The sequence below is a fragment of the Monomorium pharaonis genome, chromosome 4, assembly GCF_013373865.1.
Source record: "Monomorium pharaonis isolate MP-MQ-018 chromosome 4, ASM1337386v2, whole genome shotgun sequence".
NCBI classification, from domain to species: Eukaryota; Metazoa; Arthropoda; class Insecta; order Hymenoptera; family Formicidae; genus Monomorium; species Monomorium pharaonis.
In genome coordinates, this window is record NC_050470.1 from 8,276,135 (window position 1) to 8,296,346 (window position 20,212).

The 20,212-nt window shown below is 39.1% G+C and overlaps 4 protein-coding genes and 1 long non-coding RNA gene across 14 annotated transcripts; 2 read left to right on the forward strand and 3 right to left on the reverse strand.

Moving 5' to 3' along the window:
- Positions 1-166: 166 nt before the first annotated feature.
- On the reverse strand, positions 167-5,150 carry LOC105837619 (transcription factor SPT20 homolog). 6 transcript variants are annotated; one of them, XM_012682542.3, is made up of 3 exons: positions 4,911-5,150; positions 1,771-2,217; positions 167-841 (listed from the first exon to the last, which is right to left on the reverse strand). In XM_012682542.3, exon 2 carries the CDS (start codon positions 2,191-2,193, stop codon positions 1,837-1,839), a length of 357 nt encoding a protein of 118 aa, XP_012537996.1. In that variant the 5' UTR covers positions 2,194-2,217; positions 4,911-5,150; the 3' UTR covers positions 167-841; positions 1,771-1,836. The 6 variants fall into 6 exon arrangements, with proteins under 6 accessions (XP_012537996.1, XP_012537994.1, XP_036142221.1 ...); XM_012682540.3 differs by having other exon boundaries at positions 1,771-2,365; XM_036286328.1 differs by having other exon boundaries at positions 1,771-2,495.
- A 611-nt stretch (positions 5,151-5,761) lies between these two features.
- LOC105837616 (titin homolog) lies at positions 5,762-15,729 on the reverse strand. Of its 3 annotated transcripts, none has more exons than XM_036286323.1 (6): positions 15,495-15,729; positions 13,540-14,517; positions 8,665-13,385; positions 8,294-8,385; positions 7,233-7,519; positions 5,762-7,106 (listed from the first exon to the last, which is right to left on the reverse strand). In XM_036286323.1, the coding sequence occupies exons 2-6, from the start codon at positions 14,364-14,366 to the stop codon at positions 6,392-6,394; spliced, it is 6,642 nt and encodes a 2,213-aa protein (XP_036142216.1). In that variant the 5' UTR covers positions 14,367-14,517; positions 15,495-15,729; the 3' UTR covers positions 5,762-6,391. The 3 variants fall into 3 exon arrangements, with proteins under 3 accessions (XP_036142216.1, XP_036142215.1, XP_036142217.1); XM_036286322.1 differs by having other exon boundaries at positions 15,412-15,729; XM_036286324.1 differs by lacking the exon at positions 5,762-7,106 and having other exon boundaries at positions 7,200-7,519; positions 15,412-15,729.
- Positions 15,728-16,511, forward strand: LOC114253967. Its single transcript, XR_003625392.2, has 2 exons — positions 15,728-15,861; positions 16,299-16,511. It is a non-coding gene; the product is annotated as an uncharacterized LOC114253967 (long non-coding RNA).
- Positions 16,143-18,475, reverse strand: LOC105837618 (diphthine methyl ester synthase). 2 transcript variants are annotated; one of them, XM_012682539.3, is made up of 5 exons: positions 18,351-18,475; positions 17,438-17,614; positions 17,107-17,283; positions 16,646-16,970; positions 16,143-16,453 (listed from the first exon to the last, which is right to left on the reverse strand). In XM_012682539.3, exons 2-5 carry the CDS (start codon positions 17,570-17,572, stop codon positions 16,239-16,241), a joined length of 852 nt encoding a protein of 283 aa, XP_012537993.2. In that variant the 5' UTR covers positions 17,573-17,614; positions 18,351-18,475; the 3' UTR covers positions 16,143-16,238. The 2 variants fall into 2 exon arrangements, with proteins under 2 accessions (XP_012537993.2, XP_012537992.2); XM_012682538.3 differs by lacking the exon at positions 18,351-18,475 and adding an exon at positions 17,689-17,774.
- LOC105837620 (essential MCU regulator, mitochondrial) lies at positions 18,376-19,737 on the forward strand. 2 transcript variants are annotated; one of them, XM_012682544.3, is made up of 2 exons: positions 18,376-18,873; positions 19,489-19,737. In XM_012682544.3, the coding sequence occupies exon 1, from the start codon at positions 18,514-18,516 to the stop codon at positions 18,787-18,789; it is 276 nt and encodes a 91-aa protein (XP_012537998.1). In that variant the 5' UTR covers positions 18,376-18,513; the 3' UTR covers positions 18,790-18,873; positions 19,489-19,737. The 2 variants fall into 2 exon arrangements, with proteins under 2 accessions (XP_012537998.1, XP_012537997.1); XM_012682543.3 differs by having other exon boundaries at positions 18,376-18,865.
- The last annotated feature ends 475 nt before the right edge of the window (positions 19,738-20,212 follow it).

A 20,212-nucleotide genomic window follows, 5' to 3' on the forward strand; every position in this document is an offset into this window, starting at 1 on the left:
TACACACATGCATACAGGAATCTTATTTGCAATTTTAAAAAATGACAAATAAACGTGCCTTAAGTAATAAGAAACATACTTACATCACTGAGATTTCAATGTAGACATTCTTTAATTATATCGATGTATTAGCACTGCTTTATACACATATATATTAAAGAAATAATTGTTATAAAGATTAAAAGTTTTATTATTCACAAAGTCAAAGTGGTGCAAATGTGAAATACGCAAATACAACGACAAAAAGTATATATTATATGTACATCTTTACACGCTAATCATTACACAAATATCATTTAACTACAGAATTGCACAGATCCAAAGTTGTGATATAGAAATATTTTCGATATTAATTTGTTCTATTTGCATTCATAATTAACGCACTAATATATTAATTACATAAAAAATAATATGAAATATAACAAGAGAGTATATCTAGAGATTTATATAATTATTTAACTAATCTCTATCGCGCGTGTATGTATATTAACCGTTTTCATTCTGGCCATAACGTCTCTGATTATTGCTTCTTTCTTCCTTGTCGCCATTTATTGTCGTCATACGAAAGCCACGATGGAAAAAATCAAAACAAGAAAATAAAAGAAGTGGTAAATATTGTCGTAAAACAATATTCCGCAAATTATCATTTGATTAATTCCCGAGATGGCTTTCCACGACGTGATTGACGAAGTTACAGTCCAAAGATACACGGAGTGTCTCGAACGCGCACATGCGTCGAACAGCGTAAATTAACAATGTAATTAACTTAATTGAAATCGTCGTTTCTTCCACGCTTCCGATGCAATCGTAGGGTTTTCCCACAAAAAGAGTCCGCAAAATACTGGAAAAAAAAACAACAAATGACACATAGTATGAGAATATGAGAACAAGTACATAGAGAAGATCGAGAGATGTGCCAAAGAGAGTATTTGGTACTAAGAAGAATTTAAGGGTCAAGGGCTTCGGGGGAGCGCGAGCTTGACGTTATATTTAAACCGCTTACAAGCGACGAGATGTCGCAGACACATGTTGCAGCTGTTTACATTTTCCTTCTGCAGTTAATGAATGCCGATTAATATTAACACGCAATCGTCTCGATCATCGTAAGACATTACGCTTCAAACACAGAGCCCAATGCGGAAAACAATGCTTTTATATTCCGTAAAAAAAAATTGTCGCTTTTGTCGGTACACGCGATGTCGGAGTAAAAAAAGATATTAGATAATACCAATTATGGCACTACGGCACACAAGTGTGTTGTAAATATTTCAAAGCACGCAGAAGCAAGATTAAGCTTAAACTTTCATCAAATCAAGCAGAGATAAAAACTTTTTGCCTCTATTCTTGCCGAGAAAACTTTCACAAGTTTCGAAAAAAAAAAAAATATCTTTATTCTTTTTCCATTATCGTACGATACACGCCCACATGTTTGTATTATACATGCGATATGTATCTTTAATGTGTTAAATCAAAACACTTTTGCGAACATTTGTTAACGTATGTCTGTATATTTAAAAACAACTTCGCAATGCTATAATCTGTACGTGTGATAGCATTATGTAAGTTAGAGAAGATTACATTCCAAATTTCCAGGCAAATTTACGTATCCATTAAAGTATAATAATGTTAGAGGATGGCAGAGAAACGGAGTGTGGAAATAGAGATCGAAGTAATTATCACATCTTCCACTCAGCCCGGCAGCAAACGCACGGCCGTAAAACCGTAACAGGTTTTACGTCAGAGCAATCACGAAACGTAAACGGGGAGAACCTCTTGCACACGTCAACGTCCCACGTCGTTTGTCACGCCAGGAAGGGACCGAACGGCTGGCACGGGCTACTGGCCGTTCTGCTTCAACAATTTCCGCGTCCTGAAGCCTCGGAAACCAGCCTGGATCCTCGTCGCCGCGGCCTGGACGGCCTGCTGCCTCTTCCGCACCAGGAAGCCGCGAATGCCCGCCTGGATCTTCGTCGCCGACTTCTCCTCAAGCGCCTCGCGAGTGCTTTGCCTCTTCAGCAGGTGCTCCTTCGGTTTCGTATATTCCTGCTGGTTCGACTGGTGGTCCTGCTGATTTTGTTGCTGATGCTGGTGCTGCTGCTGACGACGGCGCTGCGTGGCTTCCTTCATCTGCTTGCGCACGCGGTACCCGCGGAAGTTGGCCTGGATCTTCGTCGCCGCCGTGTTGGCCTTCATCGCGTCGGCGTTCTCCTTCGGGGTCTGCGACATGAACGGAGTTCTGAGCCGGTAACGCGAAGCTCCGTGTCTCGTACGTTAAAGCCCGTCCGATTCGAGCACTCCAAAAATTGCTTCCAATAAAGGCTGACTTCGCAGAAAGTTTCCTCCGGATCGCTTACGGGAATCGTATCTGAGGAGATTCGCGTACCTCTGGCTTATTTACAAAGGTCGATTCCGAGAGCGAAAACGATTTCACGTTATTCCTGATTATTTGTAAAGATCCGAGAGTACAGATCTACTCGAGAGTTCCCCCAGGCGATCTGTCGAAATCGTATTCCAAGCGGAAAATTGGAGATAAAGAAAGAGAGAGAGAGAGAGAGAGAGAGGCGAAGATTCCTAAAATATTTTTAAAGATATTTTTCAATGCGGAAGCGGAGAACGGTAAACTTGTGGGATAATTCCTCGATTATTTATGATTCCGTCAGCGGAAATAGGACAGACGACCACCTCAGGATACCTTCGATCGTCTATAAATATCGATACCAGAGAGAATGAACGGACGGCTTTTTCTCTCCTCCGCGCGTACAGATTCTCCTCGGGAGAAGAATCACAGTCGTCTGGGAAATCGGAGTGTGGACGGCAGCGAAGCGAATCGTAAAAAAAAAAAGTAATAATAATAATTGCAAAAACGGACGTCGGTGGATCTTCGCGATGATTTACAAATATCAATCGGAGAGAGGCAAGCCCGCCGATTTCCCCGGGAGAACGGGAACTTTATCCCACGCGGAAAACACGCGCTTCTTCTCACGTTTTCACGCGGAACACTTTCCCGATCTTGCCTTATCGCGCGACCTCCTGGCCAGAAGAGGAATGGAAAACTGACGCGTAAACGGACGCGCGACAAGGAGGCGCGCGTCGGCTCGGCGAGCGCGCGGTTTATCCGAAGGATGGATCTATCACGCATGCGTTCTGCGATGATAACCGGCCGCCTGCGGGTGAGAGGAGGCTCGTTCGGTTCTCGGAAGCGTCGATCGTCTTTTACGTTCACGTCTTATTTCACGCATCCGAGGATGGTTAATTTCGTACAAAGTTGGCAGAGGGTGAGCGCCGATCGCCCGATAGGCCGCGGGACGACCTTCGCGCGCTTTTAAATAAAGCTGAAAACGCAAGCTGGGCTGGATCTTCTTTTTTTTTTCTTATTCGCCTTAACGAAAAGACGGTAGAGAAGAATCAGTTCGAGGGCAATTCGAGGTACAAATGAACCGTGCGGAATATTTTTATTTTTATTTTCTTTTTAAATACGCACAATTTGTAAAGATTTTTATTTACATATTATCTTTTATTATCACCTTAGATATCAGATATTATCTGTTTGATAATAAAAAAGCGTAGGATTTATCGAAAAGCCTTCGCATTACCTACGTTTAAGTTTTATGCATTAAATATCAAGATTTTTCACTCTTTTACTGGACGATTTTTATTTTCTTTCTGTCTCCCCCAGCGACACATCAAGCTCGTTCATTGAGAAATACAATGTAGGCGGTTTAATTTAGGTGAGTCTATATAATACACTTGCTTAAGTACCGTTCGGACATTTATTCTTCCACTTGCGGCTTGATTGATCGCGCAGTGTCAGGGGAGATCGCGCAGTGTTGGGGAGCTCGCGCAAAGTGTTCGTAATACGTCGCCCGGGACTGCATTAATTTCGGTCTCGTGAGTGCGGTCGACACGCGCGTCACAGTAAATTCGTCGTCCTGAGGCCAATATACGCTGATTGATGATTGATGCTCGCGAGAGTGTCGACGAAAGTCCGCGCGTCCGCGCGCGCGCGCGCGCTTGCGGCCAAGAACATTCCAATTTGTTTGCGTCCGCCGTTTGATCTCCGGCTGCGTTATATTCGCGCATAACTCTTCACCGATGTTCATCATCACGAAAATATACCCGCCCGACCGATTCGCGTCGTCCAATTGGCCGGCTCCGGACATCGATAACGATCCCGTTCGTAGATCTCGCGCTGGAACGCGACGCATTTCGTCCGTCGCGCATCTGGCGTCCAACGAAATGTTTCCTGAGAAATTACGTCAATGATATTTGTAGCGTTTTACCAATTAATATACTATCGTTATCGCTCTTTAGATTAGTTTAGATTATCATGTGATGTCAGTTTCGCAAATTGAAATTGCATGATCTTGCACGTTTTCCAAGTTAGAAAGGTGGACACGTTATTTCTTGCTATCGTGAAATCGAGAACACAATTTTAACAGATTTTTAGATAAAAGTGATATTTACAATATTTGAAAAAGCTTTATAAAATTTTACAGTTTTATAAAATTTTATAAAACATATATCTCTCTCTCTCTCTCTCTCTCTCCCTCTCTCTCTTTTTCTTCATCCGCTGTAAAATATATTGGCAGTAATATTAATAGCCAGGAGGAACCTTCGCAAATTCCAATGTAGTTAGATATCAAAGTAACAGATACCTTGTTATTAATGAATTGAAGACGCTCTCAGAATGAGAATCAATTTCAGCATTTTCGATTTTTTTATTAAGGGCACTCACGCGATTATAAGACTCGACGGAAAGCCAAGTGTTCATTCATAGAGAATCTTAAGTATGAGAAATATGAACCGGCAGAATGTTATATGATCCTTCTCGATAAGTTTATCGGGATAAAGTTGTCCCGTTTGCACGGCCCGCAGCTGCACTGCAACTCGCGTTCGCTGACTTCGCTTACCTCTCAGAGATACCGGACGTACGTGACGAAGCTGCGGCAGCGGATCTCACGCGACTATCGATAATCGATTTTCGAAGCGACGATGTATACACGACGATCACCAAGAGGAGAGGAGAGAAAATGAGGAAAAGGAAGAAAACGATAGGTCGCGGTGATGCCTACGCGTGTACCGCGGCGAGTGGCAACGACAACGACGGCGTCGTCGTCGCGACGCCCGGTGACGTCACCGCGACGTCGTGCCCTTACCTTGGATCCCCGCTCACTGGACGCCCGCGACGATCACGATACGGATCGTCATCCGCTTCTCTCTGTCTCACTCTCTCCCTCTCTCTCTCCCTGTCTCTCTTTCTCTCTTCCTCCCACTCTTCTCTCTTTCGCTCTCTAGATCACCGCAGGCACTAAAAATATGTACCAAGGTCCGTATATCCGAGCCACTTGCATTCCGCGTGATCTAAATGCACGGTATTGTCGATCCAATTCCGGAGCTTTTTTTATTATTACAGATGTAATTAATCATTGGCCACTTCCAGGAGAATACAAAACTCTGTCGTAAAATAAAATTTCTCTGCATTGTGGTTCCACTTTCGCGCGATTTTCTCAGAGCCGAGGCTCGATGACCAAATGCAAAATGTTATTAAATACTTGTATGTAAAACACTTGTATGTGGGATTTCAGTTTCATGTCAATTCAAGATTTTTGCGTTGCAATTAATTTGTAAGCCGTAATTGTGCGACCAAGACAGTGCAAATATCTTATCATCGAGAATGCTTAGTTTGTAACTTAGAGCTATTTATACTGTAATTATAATTGATTTAAATTGTTAAATATTTTTGTGCTAAAGTAAAAGTAAATTTTTTAAAGTTATCTTATATATGCAATTTATTTGCTGTTTTTTTTTGCCTACGGAGATATACAATATGTCTTTTAAACTACGTAAAAAGCGGGGAAAGACTGTTCTTGTTTAGCAACTCTAAACAACTCTAAAATTGCAACTCTAGAGTTTGCGTTGTATTTTTTTTTTGTATGTATCCAGCAAACAACATGACGTTAAATAACGCTTCAATGATGTTTTATTAACGTCAGAGACGTCAATGAGACCTTATTAAAACGTCATTTGACGTCACCTTGTTTGCTGTGTAAATTAGTAATTGTGAGCGCTATACGTGATTTCTCATGTACACTAATACTATTCCTGAGAGAGATACTCTTCTCGTACCATCTATTTGTTTCTACATAAACGAGTCAATAAACAGGCACTCTGGACTTACAATTTAAGAATAACATAAAACGCAATGATATATAAATCGCAAGTGCTTTTTGTAAAAATACTCTAATGTGCAGTGAAATCATAGTAATCTTCGTATCGCGCGCAAACGATGACTCTAATCAAGTAGGAACCAATTGATCGATCATTACAATTATTTCATGACTTCTGCCCTGTTTCGTTTGGCCCACAAGTCTCCACAAGTATATGATATTATTCACGTCTTATCGTCCTTCTCTTCTTTCACGTGTTCGCCAGAGGTCTCGTTACAGCTTTTATTTGCATCCTCGCTACGCAAATCACTCTCCTCGACATTCTCATGGTTGCGATCGGACTCTTGTCCCTCAGCTCTTTGTTTCCAGTCTCCAGCTGCATCCGTCGTCCTCGACGACATCCCTAAATCATTCTTCGCGTCCTCAACGTCGCATTCGTCGGATGGCATCGAGCTATTTGTATCCAACGAGGTCTTAGGCGCAGACGATGGTTTTGTTGACTCCGACGGAACGAGCTCATCTAAGCTGGTCACCTCCTCGATCACGACACCCCGAGAAACGTCCGAAAGGGCCAAGGGCTCCCTGGGGCTACCCTCGCCGGAAATCGTCGAAGGATGAACGTCGTCGATATTTTTCGCGCTCTTCATCATGTCGTCCAGAGTCAAGGAATTCATATTGGAACCCAGATCCTCGACGCTGGTTATGAAGTTCAGATATTGATTCTCGTCGTCTCTTGGATAGCCCAGCATCAGGATGTCTACGGTGGGCTTCACGAGCCCCTCTCCGTCAGCACTTGCGTTAAAGTCGGAATGGGAATTTTGGCTGACTGTGAAGTGGCAATTGTGAGATGCGTCCGTCAACAGGTGCATCACGATCGGAAAGGTGGGATCAACGTAGGTGTTACCTTTGTGAAAACTCGCTCCATGTTCGCTGTCGCGACTGTGAGAAGTAGCGAAAATCGTTCACACAAACGTGATTTTAAATTATGATGCTTGGCAGCAAATAATTAATATTTAAAGTGTTATAGATACATTTTTCCATTTCTTTCACGATTTTATTACTTACACATCATTCCCGTTAGAGGCACTAGGTTTTGCGATATCAGGTGAATTAGCTTCTTTTGCCTCGATCTTTTCATCCAAAGAATTGTTTGAGGCAACTAAATTAGTATTATTTATCAGGTCACAAGGAAGCAACGGTACAGAATCGTGAAACTCGCCGGTATGTTGAAGCCGACCCGTCGCGAAGGCGTTCTCCAACGAGAGGGTCGTATTCCGCAGAGCTTCTTCTCGCCGAAGACGTCTGGATTCTCTCAGATTTGAAGTATCCTGCGGTACCATTAGACGATTGCTCTAAACATTAATAAATTATAAAGTTCAATTACATTTATGGTATCATATTATACTATTTCTGTTAATATTAAGAAAAGAGAGGTGCATTAATCAATCGGCCATTTAATCATTATTAAAGAAAAGCACTTATCATTAAAAAGTAATAAACAATTAGCATAAATAAGCTTTATATATTTTGAGACATAAATTTTTTTAAGGAAATACATAAAAAAACAACGCAAGACCGTGGACGTCAATTCTGATTTAAGAAACAATTATTTTAAGGAACGAAAACTCGGGTTTATCTGCCAAGCTGGTTACTGCCAAACCGCCTGTTGCAATCATGAAAGCGCTGACGTTTAGCAGTGACCCGCTGCTTCCTCTTTTACGTAATAAACTTCCGACGGGTGTGGCGTGAGAATTATTGCGTCCAGCTGTTCGGCTCAGGAAAACAGAGGAAAATCGATGGACACAATTCCAAGATCAGTTTCAATACATTAAATAACCAAGTGCAAAACTGTCATATTCCATTAAATTTAATAACAACATTTAGTAAGCAATTTTGTTTAGATTTAATATATCTATCGCGTAAGTTTTATTTTTTATGTAACGTGTTATTAATTATCTGTGCAGCGGCAGTAACGTTTTATTACTTTTATAAAACATGAATTAGTATTATTTTATCCTTGATAAATTTTATTTGTAATTATTTTTTTATTTATTTGTATTTTTTGGAAGGAATCAAGGCTTTATTAAAATCGTTCACGATTATAATATTATAATATGTATATTTACCGTAACTGTTTTCGTTGGTGGAACGTTGCTTGAAACAAATTTTGAGTTCAAATCTCTTCGCGCGCGGCGACGCGCTAAAAATCCTCGAATACCTTCAAAAAAAAAAATTTTTGTTATTTATTATCTATTAAATTACGTCATGAGCCTTGAAAATATTCTACAACTTGTTTAATCTCGGCGAAATATTGATACCGCTTGTTATTTATATCCTAATGTTATTTATATCCGCGAACTTAATTGAACTTTCTTGTTTTATTATATTACTTAAGCGTAATAAAAGATAAGAGAGTCGGTTATCTGTACAGCTAATGCGGCATAATTGTAGAATCAATTCACGACGTAATTTTATCAAAACACTACGTTTTACTCACAAGCTTGAATTTTTACAACCGCTGAGTGGAAGTCATCCTTCTTTCGAATAAGTGATTCATTTGCGATAATTTCTGACGCATCAGCAACAATCTTCGTTTTCTCGTCTGTACTTGTATTAGAGACGAAAGTTTCAATCACCGTTTCCACGGTCGATGATTTCATCTCCGCGGTGGTCCAGTGTTTAAAACGAGAATGATCTTCCGTTGATTGTTCTGATATCGCGCTTGTAATTGGCCCATGGACGCTTTCTATTTTCCCCGAAAGATCTTCAGTTTCTTTTTCTGTCTTAGTTTTCGTGTCTTCTTTTACACAAACGTTAATAATGGTTTCATTATTTGGTTTAGTTTCTTCATGTTCATCGTCGTTTTTTATTGATTCGTTCTTTGAGTCTTTGCTCGAGTTTATTAATTCTATGGGTATTGTTGCATCTATAATTTCTTCTTTCATCTTTATATCTTCTGGATTATCTTTACTTTGAATTTTCAATTTTTCTTGCTTGATTTCTTCTTGAACGTCTAATTTTTCTTGATTGCATTCCTCATATGCTTCTAATGTTCCTTGCTCGCGCTTTTCCTGACTTTGCAACTCTTGTTTATTTTCTTCCTGTTTTTTAATCGATTGTTCAATTTTAGCATCGTTACTTTGGATCTTTGCAGTTTCTTCAACACTTACTTGTTTATCTTCAAATTTTTCTTGAATATCCTCTTTAATAGTATCAGATGTACTTTTACTAATAATTCTATCAACTGTTTCGGATCTACTATTTTGTGTTAATAATTCATCTTGCTCAAAGTGAGCTAAAGGTGCAATTTGCGAATTCTCTATATGTGCTCCTTCTACCATTTCCAATGTAACTTTTCCAGTTTCTTTATCTATTATCTCACTGTTTTCATTTTTGTTATCTTTACTGATATCTGCTACATTATCTGATAACTCACTGGTTGTTTCAGTCCTTACTATTTCATCTACTTTATCTAAAGAATCTTGATGTTGTCTCTTTTCTTGTTCAACTAACATTGAATGCATAGATGCTGTCAGTGCCCGATTAGATTTATCGTCTACATTTATACTGCTTTTCTCAGATTCTCCGCTGTCTTTAGATTCTTGTTTCAAATCTAATTCTTTACTTTGAAGTTGCATATCTTTATCCAGTAATCCTATCAATTCCCTTGCAATTTCTTCTTCGCTTTCTAACTCTTCTGCCTGCACCTTCTCGACTTGTACGTCATCTTCCGATAAACCCTTCGAATCAATATTTTTCTCTTGAGATTTCGTTTTATCTTCCAAGTTAATTTCCGGAGACATCGGATCCTTTCCCAACAATTCATACTCCGTGTGTTCAGCGCGATATAATTGATCGGTTTCCGGAATCTCCGATTGCAGATTTCTCGATTCTTCAGCGACGATTTCTTTCTCATGATCGGCCGTGACTGGCTGATTTATCAATCTCTCATCCGAAATTAACGGTTCAATCAAGGAAATAGTGGCATCGCTTTCCCTAGGACTACCATTGTCTTCCTTTTCTGTTCCATTTGCCGTTATCTTAAAAGACGACACCGTATTATCCTGGAGTGAATCCAAGTTTAGTTCTGGTACTACTGGTCTGCCTGGACTCGGACTCTCAATTGATCGGTTGCTTCCGGTACTCTCCTTCACATCGCTCGACGTAGGCGTATTGGTATCCTGTGTACTTCCGCTTTCTTCCGATGAATTTTCCAACGCGCTTTTAGATTCTATTGCACCGTCTGTTTTTTCTTCGTTTGTCAAACCAATATCAGTCGTTAAATCCCTAATATCAGGCACGGATGCACACTCGACAAGGCCAGAAGAGGAAATCTCTTCAGTATCCTTAGACTCGGTTATTTTTACATCAGTTTCTTCATTTTCTTCGTGCTCGACAATGTTTTCCAATGTCAAAAGTGTCTTCGTTTCTTCCTCTTTTACTGTCTTTTTATCATTTTCCTTCTCTCGATGATCTTCTATTTCTTTTTGATCATCAGTTTCTTTTTCAGTTTCTTCTTCACCTTCTTCCTTGATTCTATCCAAATCTTGATGAACAATCGTTATGTCCTGACTTGATTTTCCTTTCACGCTACGCTTAAAATCAGTATCGGGCAACGGAATAGTTTCTGGTTGAACATATTCACCGAAAATTTCCATGTCGTATCTATGCTGATCCTTCTCCTGTCTTTCATCTTTGGAAATCTCTTTAACCATCTTTTCACCAAAACGTGTAACTGATTTCCCTTTTTGATTCATTGATTTAAACTGATAATTTTCGTTTAGAATAACGGGAGAACAACAAGGCCTGTCCGGAAAGATCACGGTCGTCACGGAATCGGGGATTTCGCAGGGAGAGCCTTCGCTAAGAACATAAGAGTATGGGACCTCTAAGGAGAGCGGTGACAACACCGGTAACTTGTCAATTTCGCGTTTTTTTCGCTCTTCCTGCGTTTTGCCGGTTTCCTTTGGAGGATTTGTTATCGAGCTTTCGTTCTTAATCGTAACATTTTCGGAAGTTGTACCTTTAGAAAATTTATTTGCTGCATTTTCAACATTTTCTTTCGATGTCGTATTATTATCACCGTCCGTTTCGATTACTTCAGTACCCTGAACACTTTCATCATACGATTTTGAATTTGTAGATTGCAAATTTTTAACATGAACCTTAATTGCTAATTCTTCTACGTCATTTGATACGTTTTCGTTTATTAATTTTTCAGTTTTACCCATCAGTTTCTCGTCTTGTATTTTTATTGTGTTATCTGTTGTTTTGATCGTTACTTCTGTTTTGTTAGTCACTTCTTCTACTTCATTCTTTGATATTTTTGCTTCACTTTTCAATTTTTCTGCTTCATTATCGCTTTTCAATTTTTTAAGTTCTTTCTCTAATGTTTCTATTTTATTTAAATTTTCGGTCTTATTAGTCGAGTCTTTTATTTTATTTTCTATTTTTTCTGCTTTGTTAATTTTTCCGTTTGATAATCTTTCCTCGAGGTTTAAATCTTTCATATTACTTGATATTTCTGTTTCTTTTATCTCTTCATTCATCGATTGTCTTTTTTCATCGTCGTTGTTCTTTTTCCTTTTCTCGTCGTCTCTATTTATCGGTATTTTTCCCGCATCGATCGACTTTCGTTTTTCGCTCATAGTCTTTTCCGCCTCATTAGTCGGCTCTCTCGCTTCATTTATCTTCCTGTCAGTCACCGACTTTTCCGCTTGGCTCATTATTTCGCCAGTGTCACACGTCGCGACCTGTTGGCAAGCTAAAGCTTTCTCAATACTGCGTTCCGCCATCTCGATCTCGATCAGTTTATCTTTCAACCTATCAAACGTGTTCTCTCGTGCTGGATCCACATTATCATTTTGAAGTTTGGCTTTGTCTTCATCAGTTTCCAACAAGTCTAGTATATTTGCTACTTCCGGTGTAACGTTTAAACTGTCCCTGAAAACCTCCTCCGACTTCCTTCCCTCTTCCAATTCCTCCAATTCCTCAAATTCCTCGAGACTTCCGCGTTTTTCATCGAGTTTCGCCGAAACATCTTCCTTAAAAATTCTGTTTATATTTTCGTCTCTCTCAAGTTTCTCTTCATTGACAAACTTTGCACCCGATGTTAAATCCTGGTGATCACTACCAAGATTCTGCTTCGCACCTACGATCGTATCTTCGTGACCGTCAGGAAGAACCGCCATATCTTCTATATCACTAGTAATATCGTGCAACGTCGAGGCCTCCTCCGCGTCTTTGGAAATGTCCTGCTCTTGCGGTTTTCTGGCAGAATGATTGCCGTTGTTGGTTGCCGTCGGCAGAATCGGTAAGGACAGCTCATCCTTCTTCTTCGTCGATTTTGGAGCTTCCGGCGAGATAGGTGGCAATGTCACATTGTCCGAACCGTTTTTGGTGGCGCTTCTAGAGTTCTTGGAGGACGGCGGCCTCACGACTGGCAAGGAAACGACGTTCACTTGATCGGAGGTCTCATATTCCGACGGTTCACTTCCAACAGGATCGCTTCTGCGAGCGCCACCCAACTCGGATGTTGACTTCGAGATATCTTCTAGGATGTTTTGCGTGGTGGTCAGTCTCGCTTCCAAGGTATCGCGCGTCGCCCCGGACTCGTGCTCCAATTTATTACTGTGCTTCGAGTTGTCGTCAACCTGATCGACGACTCCGAAATCACCGCTCTCGCGCCTTCTCGATCTCTTGCCCGATCCCGCGCTGCGCCTCCTCGATTGCTTCTCTTCTCTCTCCGTCTCGTCCCTACGAAAAGAATCTTCCGTCTCCTCTTTCCTCACAATGTCGGTTTCTCTCTCTAGCTTCCCACTCTTTCCTCTTTCGCTTTGTCTCTCGTCGTGTCCTCTTTCCTCACGAACGTGTCGATAAAGCGATCCATCGTTCCATGACAGGTCAACCGATTTCGAACGCTTCCCCCGCGGTCTTCCGATCTCCTCCAACTTCTCCTTGATGATCGGCGCCGCGCGATCGATCACCTCCTGCACCTGCTCCACATACGTGGGCGATCGCAGTACCTCCAGGCTCGCGGTGCTCGCGAATTTGCGCAGCACGTACGCCCTGATGCGATCCATGCTGAGCGCCCTCGACGATACTTTCCTCTCGGAGGAATGTTCGGAGAGCCGTGCTTCCAGTCTCCTCTCCCTGCTCCCAGTCCGAGCGATCGCCTCGCGACTCGAACGACAGTCCTTAACACTTGACCTCACGTGTCTGACATTTAAAAGAAAAAAAATACAAATCATCTCATTTATATAAAATATTTATCAAAATTGTAATGAAATATCTACTAAATGGTTATAAATAAATAACCACAATAAGTAATTAGAAAAGAGTGTTGTAGTAATAAATCATTATATATATATACCTATTTTCAAGTGCCGCGGTTTCATGTTCCGTCTCGGTCTCGGACTCGGTCTCGACCCGGCGCACCTTCTTCAGCGGTCTCCGTGCAGACGTTCTACTCGAGCTCGTCGTCGTTGTCGTCGCACGTTCGACCTCGTCTGCAGGATCCTCATCCGTCTTGGGAGCTTTCGCTCTAGAGGATCGCCTGTCGCCTCGAATTCCTTTCTCAATACTATCGGTTTTCGACTTCTCGCCGCTCAGCTTGTTTTTTCTGAGCTCCTGCTTGATATCCTTGGTCTGAATATTCTTGCCGGGAAGAGCGCTCATCTGCGAGATGATCCTCGTAGCGCGAGCGTCCGACGTTGTCTTATTGTCCTTGGATTTCTTCGAGGTTTTCTTTACAGTCGCAGCACCTCTCGAGCATGCTTGCCTCGATGATTTCCGAATTTCTTTGTCAGTGGAGACGTCCTCCTGGCTCTCCTCCGCATCAACAGTCACCTGTTCGCCTCTCTCAAAGATCTCGATCTCCTTCTCCAAGGACCAACCGCCATTCGGAGGTTTCCTGAGGTTTCGGGTCTCCTTGGTAGGCCACAGATTAAAGTCGCGACTGAATTCATGGCTGAACGCACGATCGCTGTATTCTTCGGCATGGTAATCCTCCCGCAGCTTCAGCAGCTTCTCAAAGTGGCGGGCTGCAAAAACGTATATGTCCTCGGGACGATGACGTAGAACCTCCCTCGTTAGACTTTCAACAACGGTCGCGAGCCCATGGGGCACCCGCGGTGCGATCAAGTATCCTGTGCCAGGACGCAGACTGGGACGATCGATCGGAGGGGTCGGGCTTAGCATCGTGCCAGTTTACTATATCTCATAATACTTCCAATTATTTTTTTATCTATACATAGAATTTTCATGTCGGCAGCGTATACACATTGCGGAATACAGCTTCTCTTCTTTTTCAAGGAATTCTTCTAGTATAGGAACTCTTGCATTGCGTTCTCTGTTTGAGATTAAAAAATTTGGATAGTTTTGAAACCTGCATAATTATAAAATGCGACAGCTCTTAATGTTATAACAATTAAGAAAGTATTCGTGTCGAGGAGTTGGGAGATCATGTTCTTTTCTTTTTATCCTTATTTTCTGGAATATTATGAATAGTAAAATTTAGAAAGATACAAAGTGTGATTTTATAAAAAAAATAGTTTTTTCTTTTCAAAGAATTCTTTCAATATAATTTTTGTATTTGTGCTCTATATATATTTGAAGCAAAAAAATTTATTTCTAAAATCTGCGTGATTACAAGAAAATGCGACAACTCTTAATGTTTTTAACAGTTGAGAAAATATTTATCTCAAGAGATTTTGAGAGCTTTTATTTTATTTGTTTTTAAAATCTTTGTTTCTATATAATAAACTCTTAGCAAAAAGATTTAAGACACAAATTCTAATTTCCTAGATGTGTAAAAAAATAACTCCTGCAGTTATGCTGTATTCATTATATTTTATACTTTTTTACAATAAACAATCAGCTTCGACAATTTATTGATATAATTTTTCAACAAAACTTTTTCGAATATATATATTTATATATATTTATTTTTTTAATTGATTTTTCTATTTGATCCCAATTCCGTACTTTAGGATTTGACTATTTGGTATACCAAAGCGTATTATACTTAATTGCTTTCGTGCAGAAGATGTACTCCATATATCTTCAAACTAACTAACTGTGGGTGCGGGGTACAATAATTGCAAGAACAATATTACGATTAGTCGTAGCGTATATTTCTTTTTGCAGAAACAGTTACAGTGAATTACAAATATACGTGTACGTGTGCATATCGGGGTGCAACGTTTATCACGCGAGATAACGGTGCTCGTACAACTTCGTATACCTGCCAAAGTGCGAGAACGTAAATTGGAGCAGTGTCGTAAAAGCGAATGTATCTTTTCCACGTCCTAGAAACCGGTAGTATACCTGCTGCAGGAGGCAACGATAAATGGGAGGGTTGCCACCACACCGAGCGAGTGCACCCCTGTGGCACAACTGAATCGCTGAACACACGAGCCTCGTCGGCGCACGGTGGTCGATGCTTGTCCATTGATTATTTTGCCCTGACGCACGGCCACGTGACTCCGCGGAATTATACACGGCTTAGAATATGGAACCGGGCCAAAACGAATGGAATAATAATGCAGCTCAAGTAAACACGGTGCGCGCGGTCGTCAATCTTCTATCCGCCTTCCCGTAACGGCCCTGCCTAACAATACGGTTCAGTCGTAATCGGTCACCCGTTACGGGGCTGGAAATATCGAACGTTTAATAATACCATGACAGTACCTATGTAAGATTTATGCAAGTCAGGAACTCTATTATGGATCTCAGAACTATGAAACTTACAAAAATACCAATATGAAAAAAACTGCATTAAAAAAGAATGCAAGTTTATAAATAACGTTCAATTACTTCTGGGATATATATATATATATATATATATATATATATATATATATATAATTTAAATTTCTACAAAAAATAAAACTCAGCGGATTCATATCAAGAGTCAGTAATTAAAAAACACATGTTTCTATCGTATCAAATTACATCATACATTTAGGACAAATATATTGTTTAATAATTTGATAAAATCAATTTATTTTGTCAAAGATTCTGTACAAAAAAAAATTCACTCTTTTCTTCGTTGGATAAAAAAGATTATGCTTATTTCGTCATGTCTTTGAATTGATTCTTATCTAGAGCAAATTGCATTAAAAATTCTAGCTCAAGAGGATGAAGCTTTTCAGCTGGTATAACAAGGCAGTGCAACGGCAATCCCAAATCTACATGCATCATATCTTGCAGGGAACAAGCAACAATATGCTGGTCCTCGCAACCCACTCGCGCTAAACTCACTGCTAAACTCTGTTGTGTAAACACTGTCAAATGCAAAAATAATTTATAACTATATTAATAAACATAACAAATTATTTAAATTATGTATTACTTTTAAGTTTTTAATTATTATATAAAATTATTACGTGATCACTATATTTTTCTGTTGTAATTTGTGATTCTGATTATTACAGAATCATTATATCTTTTCAACAAAATAACTTGTTACCACTGACCTAAGTCCTTATGACCATCCTGAATCTTATTGTCAAGTATTGTTATCAGTTGACTGGCAGCCTCATTGACACTCATGAATCTCGGGGGCATGTATTCCTTTTTTTTCTTCGTGATACTTTCCAGAGTAGGCTCCTTAACTTTGATGTCTAAGAGACAGAGGGTGTGCAGGCCTCTCTGCCTGTTGGAAGCTATCTTCTCATAAAAGCTGTCAGGTCGCCAAGTGTCGGTCCAGTATGGAATTGAAACAATTTCCCCATATGAATATAGCTGCAAGCCGCAGCAACCAACCGCAGTCAATATCGATGAATTGTGTATGACTTTTACCTAGTCGAAAACATATAATATTCTAGAATAATCTTTATTGGATACATATTAAATATAAGATAAGATACATATAAAGTGTAGAAAAATTTTCATGCTTCTCAGAGATAATGATTCTGGTAAAAATTGTCACATCCACCTGTATATTTTTTTCCTTTGCACGCAGAACCAGATCTGTGTGTGTGGTAGCTCCAAATGGATCTCCTACAACCAGAAAAGCAACATCTTCGTCCTGTTCCATCGGCAGTATCTCATCCGCATTATTCTCTACCAGCTCGCGATCAGCTGCGATCAGAGAACGTCCGTAGAATTCTTCCTAATACAAGATACATACATATACATACAGAAATATAGTATATAATATATTTTTTATTTACATCAATTGTAGATGTACAATTGAACACATCATTGCGTGAAAGCGCAAATCAAGTTACATGCTATCTGTGACTTGCCTAGAAAACAATACAAACCAAGGATTCCTGCTGTACTGTTAGGATAGAAGTGTAGGACTCCAGGTACACGCGGTCACATCTCCTAATAATTTCGAGCCCTTTGACAGTGATGTCCTTCGCGTCGCCTAGACCTAGTCCTATCACGTAAAACATAACTTCCACTCGGAACTGACGGTCACCCTGTTATCTGCTTCCCTGCAAAACATACATCTTTCAAGTTCTGTTCACGTCACCGAAGACAACTGTGAGTGTGGAGTGTAAACTACTACTGTTTGATCCCCACGTGGTTCCGTTCAGACGTTCAGTTCCGTTTTTCGAAACAGGCACAGTACCGTCAACATATATAATTGGCAACAAAATCCCTATCACTACAATCGATCCGCGTTTTTCTTCGCTGAGAAAAAAAATTATTTAAGAATTGCAGATAGGAATACATTTGTAAAGATTTCACATCGCGCATATATTATATAGCTATATAACAAATGTAATCTCTGCAAGAACCATTTAATATTTAAAATGTAGGTATTCACATTCAAACCCATTAATAAATGAAATTTTCAAGTAGTTAAAAAGACAAATATTATTAAAATTAATATTATTTAATATTATAATTTATTTATATAAAATATAATATTCCTAATTAATAATTAAATAATTAATTAATAATAATAAATTAGATGTAATTTTAAGTTTTGCAGTTGAAAATTGAAATTGTTATTTCAAAATTGCAAATTTATCAAAGGGATTTTTACATCCATTTCGAGGCAACACTGAATTCGCGCCGCGAAGGTGGTGTTACAGCTGTTCGCATTGCTTGCACTTTATACACTCAGTAGCTTCGCTTCTCTTTCTTTTCAATGCCCGAATGTATATTTATCTCGGTTTATTCAGGTGTAAAAAAAGTTTGGGGATTTCAAGTAACGCGACAAACCTTTCATATGCGTCAGTGCGCTGAATATATGGCATTCCGTCATTCTCCCCGTCAAGAAATGCGCTAAATTCTGCTCGATAATCTCGATACCGCCGGTTCGCGAATTCCGGGGAAAGGAGTGCGCGACTGGCCGTCACCGGGAATAAAATCTTATAGTAGGAAGATGCTGCACAGAGTGACGCCGTTGTTTCGTGGAGGGACTGTTCTTAGGGAAACGAACACTGTATCGAAGCAGATCCTCCGGTCGTCGATCACTACACCGTCCGGAGCGATCCTGCCCGAGCCAAAGAGAACACCATTTAGCTTTCTGGGCGTCGTCAGCAGTGTGATATTCGGCCTGCTGGTTGGCGCCACGATTAGCAAGAACATAGCCAACTTCCTGGAGGAGAATGATCTCTTCGTACCTTCCGACGACGATGACGATGATGACGACGACTAGCGACCAGCTGGTTTCATCTCGTTGTGATTATCGAAGATACTCAGCTCGTTAGACGTGCTCTTAATACTAATTGAAGGTAATCTGGTAAATATGTATTATAACGGCAACCTTTCCTGTTTTCTTGTAACTTTTATATTTTGTCTGATATCGAAAAAGTTTTTAAATTAATTAAAAATAAAAGAAATATGAGCGACGATTTTCTTTCTCAAAATCTCATTTAGAGGCCAAAATAAACAAAATATAAAGTTACAAGAAAAAAGAGGTTGCTATTATAATACTTACCAGTAATCTTTCTTAGGATGACTTAGAATGACTGTAATTATATGTTTGATTAATATGAAAAAACATTTGGTGTATCCCAATTTTCAAACATACACTTATGTAGTGTAAAATATATAGTTATATTTTTAATTCATTAATTAATCACAAGTGAAAAATACAGCTTTTATAGAGCAAAGTTCTATTTACATATAATCCAATTGATTATTGATGAATTAAAAAATTATATATATGTGATAAAAATGTATCAAAAAAGGCAAACAATAACTTTCAAAAAACCTATTAATTACACTTATAGAATACATTGCTGAGCATCTTTTAATTCTAAACATTTGATCGACAGTAATTTCAAATTTTGATTCTTATCAATAAATTTTTTACTAATACCTTTTTTTAGAATGCTATCTGGTTTGTTTTCAGATTCAAGTTTGACATTGCAGTGGCACAAGACCAATAATTAAATGAATTCGTGTTAACAGAGGAAGAGGAGATTCTCTTCGCTTATACTACTTAGGTACCTTACTTACGCTTCAATACCTGAAATTATGTAAATTATCATAGAAATATTTATTTATACAATTGTTGAAAGTTAAGTAGAACTTTTACAAAATCTATGTATATATTATATCTATAAATAAATTGTGTTAATTACAGTAAGTAATACAAAAACGCTTATTATGGCATCTGTACAATCGGGCGGTGTTAATTATCAGATGTGTACACATGTGCGATTATAATTACACATACATCTCTTCAGTCTTCAATTAATATTCACAAATTTCCAAATGCGATTTCTACTAATCTGTTCAGAATTAATCATTTTGACAGCATAAAAAATCCTAACTTTTAGGACTATAAAACATCATATCTATCTTCTTACAGAAAAATCGATATTTTCCTACTAAAAAAAAAGAAAAAGCTTTTTTAATGTTACAATTCGACGATAAACATTTATATCACAATTCATCGAACAATTTTTTAAAAATGTCTATCACACTAGATCTGAAACATAAACTTGCGAGAAATAAAAACATAGTCTAGGCTGTACGAGAGTTCATAAATATATGTGGAAATATATGTGAATAAATAAATAAATAAGTCTCGTTGGATACAAAGAGTATGAATTAATTATTAACGATAGACG

Bases quoted from the DNA above. Each gene is read 5' to 3' on its own strand.
- LOC105837620 (XM_012682544.3), top strand. From the start codon at position 18,514: ATGCTGCACAGAGTGACGCCGTTGTTTCGTGGAGGGACTGTTCTTAGG.
- LOC105837618 (XM_012682539.3), bottom strand. From the start codon at position 17,572: ATGTTTTACGTGATAGGACTAGGTCTAGGCGACGCGAAGGACATCACT. The intron at 17,284-17,437 runs GTTTGTATTGTT...ATCTTGTATTAG, and splicing joins CAGTACAGCAGGAATCCTTG to GAAGAATTCTACGGACGTTC. The intron at 16,454-16,645 runs GTCAGTGGTAAC...TGCATTTGACAG, and splicing joins GGATGGTCATAAGGACTTAG to TGTTTACACAACAGAGTTTA.
- LOC105837619 (XM_012682540.3), bottom strand. From the start codon at position 2,226: ATGTCGCAGACCCCGAAGGAGAACGCCGACGCGATGAAGGCCAACACG.
- LOC105837616 (XM_036286323.1), bottom strand. From the start codon at position 14,366: ATGCTAAGCCCGACCCCTCCGATCGATCGTCCCAGTCTGCGTCCTGGC. The intron at 13,386-13,539 runs GTATATATATAT...TTTAAATGTCAG, and splicing joins ACCGCGGCACTTGAAAATAG to ACACGTGAGGTCAAGTGTTA. The intron at 7,107-7,232 runs GTAAGTAATAAA...TACTTCTCACAG, and splicing joins GCCTCTAACGGGAATGATGT to TCGCGACAGCGAACATGGAG.